This window comes from Mandrillus leucophaeus, unplaced genomic scaffold, assembly GCF_000951045.1.
Source record: "Mandrillus leucophaeus isolate KB7577 unplaced genomic scaffold, Mleu.le_1.0 Scaffold882, whole genome shotgun sequence".
NCBI classification, from domain to species: Eukaryota; Metazoa; Chordata; class Mammalia; order Primates; family Cercopithecidae; genus Mandrillus; species Mandrillus leucophaeus.
This window is the reverse complement of record NW_012109608.1, coordinates 1,004,074-1,013,567: the sequence shown is the minus strand read 5'-3', so window position 1 is coordinate 1,013,567 and position 9,494 is coordinate 1,004,074. Positions and strand designations below refer to the sequence as shown.

Sequence of the window (9,494 nt, the reverse complement as noted above, 5' to 3'; positions counted from 1 at the left end):
AAAAAAAAAAAAAACCACAAACAGATTTTAGTGAGAATGAAGAGAAAAAAGAATCCTATACATGTTGATGGGAATGTAAATTAGTACAATCTCTAAGGAAAACATGGAAATTTCTCAAAGAATTAAAAACACAACTACCATTCAATCCAGTGATCGCACTACTGGATATTTACCCAAATGAAAAGAAATCAGTGTATCAAAAGGATACCTGCACTCATATGTTTATCACAGCACTATTCACAATAGCGAACATATAGAGTCAACCAACGAATGATTGGATAAAGAAAAGATGGTGATTATATGCACAATGAAATACTATTTAGTAATTAAAAAGAGTAAAATCTGATTTTTTTTCAGGAACATAGATGGAACTGGAGGTCATTAAGTAAAACGAGCCAGACACAGAAAGTCAAATATCACATGCTCTCACTCATAAGTAGGTGCTAAAAAATGTGTACACATGGACATACAGAATGGAATAATAGAGAATGGAGACTCAGAGAGGTGAGGGAGTTGGGAGACAATGAATGATGAGAAATCACTTGATGGGTACAATGTATGTTATCTGGGTGATGGAGACCCTAAAGTCTTGACCTGAAAACTATGCAAGCTATGCATGTAACAAAATTATACTTGAACCCCATAAATATATACAAATTAAAAACAAAAATAAACTTCCATGGAGTATGGTTTCTAAAGGACAGTTGCTGTGGAACTGCTCAGTTTTCTGACCTAAAGGAAGGCTGCCAGCATTCAACTTTCAGGCTGAAAGTCTGCATTCACTTATTTTGTGGTTAAAACACTTGACATTAACATAGGGTCTGTGGCTAATGTCATATATATGAAATATATGTCATATATTTTTTAAAATTGAGCACAATATATAAACGAATCCCAGAGGTGGAGCGTTTTCCCAAAGTATACTTCATTAAAACATGTAGATTTTCCTCTTTCAAATATACTGCAATCTTTTAGAATGGTTGAATTAGAAAGCTTTTGGTTGCAAGCAATAGAAACCCAACTTGATCACAGAAAATGGTGGTTCTTTGGAAGGACCTTGGGCTAATTCCTTACAGAATGAGAGGAAGAATGGAACACTTCCGGATGCATGTGGCAGAAATGGAGCTAGTCTGGGGGTTGACTGACTCCCTAGAGGCAGGGACCTGGCAAGATTGATTCCATACTGCACAGCATTTCTTAATATAGTGGTTTCACCCTTTTTCAGTTAAAGATGACCACGTCTGTAGAGAAGGTGGCCATAAATCCCTCCAAAATAACAACTTTCAGCTGAGTGCAGTGGCTCACACCTATAGACCCAGCACTTTGGGAGGCAGAGGCAGGCAGATGGCTTGAGCCCAGGAGTTTGAGACCAGCCTGGGCAACATGGCCAAACCCTATCTCCAAAAAAAAAAAAAAAGAAAAGAAAAGAAAAGAAAAAATTAGCTGGGTGTGGTAGCACACGTTTGCAGTCCCAGTTACTGAGGAGGCTGAGGTGGGAGAATTGCTTGAGCCCAGGAAGTCAAGGCTGAAGTGAGCAGAGATCGTGCCACTGCACTCCAGTGGGTAAGAGAGTGACACCCTGTCTCAACAACAACAAAATTCCACATCTATTGATATGAAAAATCTTTAAGAAGGGCTCTGATTGGCCCAATTTTGGTCACCTATTCCTTCACCAGTCACAGTGGCCACGGAGATGGTGTCCTACAACTGCCCAGTCTCAAGTCTGCAGACTTTAACCACCAAAAAAGGAGGACAATACAGACAAGGCCATGGGAAGAATTAACTTGGACCCAGGTCAACTCTCCATTTGTAACTACAAGAACAGAAAAGATGATGAAAATGAAGAAAAGTTGCCCTATCACCCTTAAATGGAGTTTTGAATGAGTATTCTACTTTGTCTATATATACACACATAGACACCTTAATGCACAATATTGTCACAGAGCTACTTAACAAACGGTTTTGAAATCTATCTGAAGACTATAGGCCTAAAAATAGAGAAACAAAGCTTATCTATTGGGGATCCTTGGAATTTAGCCCTACATGAAGGACTGTTTCTGTTTCTGGAATTCTTTAAGAAATGAAGTACAGCCCCATGAGTCTGATGTAATAAATAAGAACTAGTATACAAGGTTAAATGATACATAATATCATTTTAAATGTGCACACTAACCAAAGGGGCCTCTAACAAAGTGTTTTTCAGATACAAAGTATAACTCAGGGATAAGTCTTAGCTTCCATTCTTCTGTTCACTCAGCAACACATTGAGAGCCTTCTGTAGACCAAGCATTACTCTAGGTTCTGTGGAATTTGTTGTAAACAAAATGGACTTGTCCTGGAACCAATAAAACATTGAGGATGGAAGGCAAAAATAAACAAGTAAACAAAAACAACAAAAATCCATGATAAATAAGTAGATAAATGTTCCAAATGATCAAGAAAACATTTTTGAAATAATTATTCTAATTCTTTATAGCCACTGAATCTTATGAGGGTTCATGGTAAATAAAATACTTACAATAGCCAAATAGGGCTCAGCAAGAAACAAAAGGACTTTTAGCAAATCAAGACCCTGATAATTATTTTATATAAATGCTGGAATAAAATATCCTAATAATGAAGACTTTTGTTTATCAACACCGTGGGCCAACAGGTTTTGCAAAATTATTTCTTCTCCCTCAAAGAAAGTAGCTTGGCAGTATTAACCAATGCAAACACAACCATACATGGTCTTTATTTGCAGATACCATGATTACATAAAAACATAGCTTAACCTTCATAGGATACAGACATATACAGTAAAATGGAAAAAAAAAATCCACTCTTTCTGTTAAAAAATAACTTCAATTTTAGTTTTTTCTCATTTGGAACTTACTACTTTTATTTTTCATTTTTCTTGCACTTTTTCCTCCTTTGTTCTCTCATTCTTACATCTTCAGTTTTCTTCTCTAAAATATTTAATGTCTATGAATTTACCTCTGAGTAGAATCTTAGCTGACGCACGTCAGCGATCTCATATTCTAAATATTTTGTCATTGCTTTTACATTTCCTTCTTGGCTCCACAGTTTCTAAGTGGCGCACTTTTTTATTTCCTTGTACTTGGAATATTTACTATTGATCTAGGATGTGGTCAGAAAACATAGTGCTTTTAAAATACTCTTTTCCTTGGGAAATTTACTGTTATTTTTCTTTATTCATGATAAGCAGTTTTAACTACTTATGTATACTTTAAAAGGTGATTTAGTTTCTGTTTGTGGAAACAAAAAAGTTTAAAACATATTTCTACTGATTCAATTCTACTATGTATGTAACCAAAATATCCTATATTCTTTTACTCTAGTCTTCATCCATCAAATTGAAAGGAAAGTGATAAAGTCATGTTCTACAACTGTTCTCTCCATATCTTTTGTAACTGTGAAGTTTTCACTTATATTTTAATACTACACATTTGTAACATAAAGTATTTAACTGTCATACTATCCTTCATTGTGATATATTCCTTTTGTCAATTTCTAATGCATATTTTCTATTTTGTCTGACATGAATTATACCATATTTGTTTTCTTCATTTTCATTTTTGTCTAACATACTTGTCCATTTTCAAATTTTAACCTTTCTAGGTCAATTTATTTCAAAACTTCCTGGTGAACAGCTTTTAATTGGATTTTGTTTCTTAACCCAATCTAAGTTCTTTCTTATTAATTAGGGAATTCACCTGATTACATTTATGTCTTAATTGTGTTTTGACTTTATCCTGTTTTTCTTTCTTTGCTATCTCCCCACTACCCGTCCCTCATTTGTGTTGCAGGGGCTATTTCTTAGTTAACTTTGCACCTAAGAATCTAGCCCAGTGCCTGGCCCATAACAGGCACTCACTAAATGTTTGTGGAACGAATTAATACATTTAGTATAGACCATTTGTGCAATGATGTGGAAGACACATATGCTGCTTTTAGTTCTATTAGTGGTTAATTTTTTGAAGCATTTAAAAGCCATTATTAAACTTTCAAGGTTAACAGCAGAATAATGCAGTTACACTCTTCTTTCCTAAAGATGAAGAGTTTAGAAGTTTTGAACTCCTTTTGGCAAATCTACTACTCCAATCTTTGTCAACTTAAGTCATATTTATGACCATCACTACTTTCTTATTTTTGCAATATGGAGCCATTACTTCACATAAAAGTGTATTTGAGACAATTATTTACATATACACCTTTTTACTTGTTTCTATTTTCAGTTCCAGTCCTTCCAGTTATAATGTCCTCATTCTTGTTACTGTTTTATTTCCAATTTTTCTGGTAAATATTTCTAATTAGTATATTCCAAAAGGTGCCAGGGTTCCTAAATCTTTGTCTGTATATGAATATTTTCTATTGCTTTCCAAACCTGATGGCCCAGGTTTGAAGTATACCAGGATCTCTAAATCTCATGTTGCCCTGGAGGTTCCAAAGTGACTTTTTTGAGGTCACGTTCCTCATCTATCAGGCCAAAGATTTCTGCTAAAAGTAACATAGTCTGTGTGCCTAGCTGGTTTACAGCTATCAGTTGTAGCCTCAGGCATACTTGGAACAGATGACAAACTGAGACACAGTCTTTTAGACTGCAGTGTCATTGATTAGGCTGAGTCTAATACTTTTTGTTTCTGCATGGGTATCCTCACTTTCTATTCTGAGGTACCTGGCTGGGTCTGGGTCAGGGCCATCTCTGTGGTTAACACTGCACAGTGTTGGGATTGGCAGCCTCTCCGGAACCACATGTGGTGGGGAGAGGGAGTTCTCTAAACAAACAGCAGTGCTGTTTCTAGAAGGTGGAGGCCGGAATGCTAGGCAGCCAGAAACCACATGTATCCACTCTGGGCAAGCTGATGAGAAAGGGATTTCATGAAACCAAATGTGGACCTTCTGAGCGGGTCTTCTAAACATTTTGACCAAGAGTTTTTAGATTATGAGATTTAAACCTAAGGTATTGAATTGAGGTAATTTTCTGAATCTTATTCTTCATTTTTCTAAAATGTCCACAGGTCTTTTAGTTAGCCTGGCTAACATATCAGTTGCATAGAATGCAGTTATTATATTTTTTTCCTGAAAGAATTAGATGATTTAAACTATGGAAATTAAATTAGTTTATATATCCATGTTGTCACAAGAAGCAGACATTATTATGTGAGGCTGGGAGCAGTGGAGGATTTTGGACCTGGCATTCATTTAAAATCTCTCAAGGGCCTTCTTGCCACTATTTTCTTATTTTCATAATATGGACTCTTTCTTTCATGTAAAAATGTATTTTTGGCAATAAATTAAATGTGTATGTATGTCTTATGCCATAGATTGAGTTTAGTGTTAACTGTAAAGGTTTATTGGAAGAGAAGGGAGTGTTTACTGGTGGGGACTGCAGGGCTAACTAGAGGTGAAAAGAGGCTCTCAAATGCAGGCATATAGTACACAGATCATCCTCACAGTTATTCTCACACTTGCTATCTCAAAAATAGAGTTAAAGAAAGTAAAATTAAAATAGCTAAGAGAAAATCCTTAAAATACCAAATGAATAGAAAATACAGCATCAGAAAGATACAACAGCCATAAAAAATTAGTTCCACTAAAATCAATATGTTTAACTACAACCCACTGTAGGCCAAGGTGGCAGACCACCGTACATGTCCTGTTCTGCTGGACTGACTATGTCAGTGCAGAGTTCCCTGTAGGATGCTTTGAGCCATTAGTGGAGAACAAAGACCAAAGCCAAAGTCCATACTGAGTTTTGGCATCTTAAACTCAGAATGTTCTGTATGGTAAGCCAACTGGACTCCCTAAATCTTTTCCAAACTTGTTGCTGACAAACTACATCTTTTCCCTTCCTATGCTGTACAAGTTTTTCTATTTTTAATCCAAGGACAGGGTTTTATTTTTACAAATGATTTGGTTCATTATTTCAGACCATAGTTATTCAGACTCTGTGATCAAGTGCCTTTACTTTGCCTCCAAGTTTCCGGTAATCTACAAAAGTTACCTTCTGTATCCTCCTTCAAATTGCTGGTAAAAATAGATAGGACACAACTTGTTAAATTACAGTTTTAAAGGGACAAATACAATTGTAGCTCATAGAAAAGCATTTGTTTGTTTTTTCTTTTTTCCAGTGTTTCTAGAGAAAGGAAAACATGACAACCCTCATTCTTCGCTTTACGGGGGTAGAGACCTTTTTCCTGGAACCCCTGAGAGGAAACCTTCTGGAACTATGGGAAGGGGAGGTGTGTCGGGGTGAGGGGTTCTGCTGGAGGAATTGTTATTTAGACAGACTAAGGCTTGTCTAAAATGTGGTGAAGAGCAGAAGAGGCAGAGTAAGAAACAAGAGGACTGGACAATGTCCCCTACAAGGAGGTTTCCTCGTGTCAGAGTCATCTGTTGCTGCTAATGTTGCTTTTCCTTTTTATCCAAGTAGTAACATAAAGAACATGGGCAAAAATTGCTTTGCAACATCATGGCAAAACACTACAGCTACAGCTAAAACTTGGCAGTTTTGTAATGGACAGGCTTATGCTATCCATCTCACGGAAGAGAGGCAGTAGGAAAAATTCTGCCCCACCACACACTGGGGAGGTGAGTACATTCATTACGACACCTTGTTCAGGCAAGAGGGAAGAATGAGGAAAACATTCTTCTAAAAGTTCTGTCAACATATAACCATCCTGGTCATAAAGAACTGAACCAAATACAATAAAGTTGAAAAGTCACCATTTCTATAGTGAATACTGTACTTTAATTCAGATTTAATTAACAAGTTCACAAGCTATTACTCTCAAACAAAAACTTCTTGCTAAAGGAAAAAAAAAGAACACATACAACCCAAAGACAATTTGATTTTACTTTATTGAATACTATCACACACACAATATTTACAGATGTAATTAAACAGAATTTATAAGATAACCAAGTGGAATATTTTTCAAAGTTAATCTGAAACTCTTAATGAAAATCATCAATACATATGTGTTACAATACAATAATAGAATGTAGAACTTTTCAGCCAGTATCATGATGGTTCATTTAATAAAAACTCTCTTTTCAAAAAGAGGTAAGTCTGAGGAAATATAAAAAAAAAATTCAGAAAAAATATTTCCATATCTAGTTATAATCTTCCAGCTTTTCTGTAAAAGAAATTATAGACATTCTCAATTGCATACATGACTATTTTCTTTAATACCATATTTAACTTTTAGCATATTGGAGTTGTTTTTCTTTTATCATATTTTCAGCATAGGTTTAAATGTTTTTCTTATGTTTCAAAAGGAATACATAATCTAAATTTAAAACCACATCTGAATATTACTTTAAAAATAGCAACGAGGCATGTGGCCACCATTATTACCTTGGCTTTTTATTATGGCTGGTCCACGGAAGGGAACCACATGGACAACAAAAGTGAGGGAGTCCTCTAACCAGTTCTAAGTGTGATTCATTGTAGATGCCAGCTGCTTTCACAGACATCGAGAAGACATCAGAAATACAGCATCTACACCTGTATATCTGAGAGAATACTAGGCATCTGTGGGCCAATGGTCCCAACTTCCATCTATAACAATATTCTTAGACTAGAACCACAGAAAATGTAGGGATTATGGTAGCACAGTGACATATGAGGGAGAGTTAACTTCTCTATCCGCACAAATGTAAAGGCATTTCACTCTGATTTTCTGTGAGCTAGATTTACTACCCATACACAAAAGTCAAGAATTCTAGCATTTCTGATCTTTAAAAAGTAGAGAATGTGCCATTACACAGAGTTTATTTTGCTTTGGAAAAAAACATGGTTCTTCAAAAGATATTACTATCATTTTTGGAAAAACTAGATATTAAAATGTAAAGGATCTAATCGTATCTACTCATTTGAAACATTTCAAAATCAGTGTGTCAGTGATAGTAACTTCTGTATGAAAACTCTGAAAAACTAACTTAATAATTTGTAATGTATTCATTTTGTTAGAATAACACCACTGAAGGGGCTGATAAGCATGACTTAGAAAATCATAATTAATAAATACCATTTATTATCCACTATGTAAAAAATATTCACTTGCTAAAAAAGGATCTGGAAATGGTAGTGGTGCTGGGTTTTGGGGTTGGTTTGTTTTTTTCAAGTAAAATTTTCCCTTATATACAATAAACAGATCTTTTGCTTAAGAAATCCATTTTTCAGATAATATACAGGCACATTTCAGAATGTCATGAATTGTCATGTAAATAACTAGAATGTAAATTAATGGTGCTTGAGGGGCCATTTTAAAATACAGAAAGTATGCCTATTCATGAACAGTTTAAGTAGTTGAAAAAATATACACAAAAATTAAGGTTGAAGTTGAAACAATGGTATAAAGTACACTTGCAATCTAAACCATGGTAGAGAGCATCTTCATCTAGTGATTGAGTATTCAATGTTAACATATGCATGCATCTATTTTTTAGAAATCACATATACAGGCCAGGCACGGTGGCTCACGCCTGTAATTCCAGCACTTCGGGAGGCCAAGGCAGGCAGATCACAAGATCAAGAGATCAAGACCATCCTGGCTAACATGGTGAAACCCCATCTCTACTAAAAATATAAAAAATTAGCTTGGCATATCGGTGATGCACACCTGTAGTCCCAGCTACTCAGGAGACAGAGGCAGGACAATCGCTTGAACCCGGGAGATGGAGGTTGCAGTGAGCCAAGACTGCGCCACTGCACTCCAGCCTGGTGACAGAGCGAGTCCGTCTCAAAAAAAAAAAAAAAGAAAAAAGAAAAAAAGAAATCACATATACATATGCTAGATACGTTTCTATTAAATGTAAATATAGCCAAGTGCAGTGGCTCACGCCTGTAATCCCTGCACTTCGGGAGGCTGAAGCGGGTGGATCACTTGAGGTCAGGAGTTTGAAATGAGCCGAGCCAACATAGTGAAACTCTACCTCCAATAAAAACACAAAAATTAGCTGGGCATGGTGGCAGGTGTCTGTAATCCCAGCTACTCAGGAGGCTGAAGCAGGAGAATCGCTTGAACTCGGGGGTAAGGGGGAGGTTGCAGTGACCCGAGATCGCACTACTGCAGTCTAGCCTGGGCGACAGAGTGAGACTCCATCTCAGAACAACAACAACAAAAATGTAAATATACTACTATAAATTTGAATTTTTTTCTAAAGCACATAGTTTCTTCTGAAAGTTGCCTTATACCAAAATACAAAACACTGATGATTGCCGTGTCTTGGTTAATAGTACGTTAATGTCAGGGGCACATAATAGCTTTCTCAAAATGTATACTTACCTATATGGTCAGTAGTTGATCATTTTTCGAAGGGCATCATAACACTTCCATTTGTCTGGGATGTAGAATGGTTCAAAAATGTGAGGAAATGGTGTGTCATAACCACACACTCTTGATATAGGAGCCTCTAGGTTCAAGAAACATTCCTCCTGCAGACAGAATCAGGATGGTTACTTCAAGAATTTTTTTTATTCACAG

General features: G+C 36.1%; 1 protein-coding gene across 2 annotated transcripts in view; it reads right to left on the bottom strand.

The window, feature by feature from the left end:
* Positions 1 to 6,845: 6,845 nt before the first annotated feature.
* BCKDHB (branched chain keto acid dehydrogenase E1, beta polypeptide) overlaps positions 6,846 to 9,494 on the bottom strand; it is a 253,890-nt gene continuing 251,241 nt past the window's right edge. The window contains exons 10-11 of one of the 2 annotated variants that reach the window (XM_011969332.1): positions 9,297 to 9,445; positions 6,846 to 7,142 (exon numbers count right to left, since the gene is read on the bottom strand). In XM_011969332.1, the coding sequence (XP_011824722.1) occupies positions 9,305 to 9,445 (141 nt within the window). In that variant the 3' untranslated portion in view covers positions 6,846 to 7,142; positions 9,297 to 9,304. Of the gene's footprint in view, positions 9,446 to 9,494 lie in introns of both variants that reach the window. The other variant, XM_011969331.1, reaches the window with a different exon arrangement.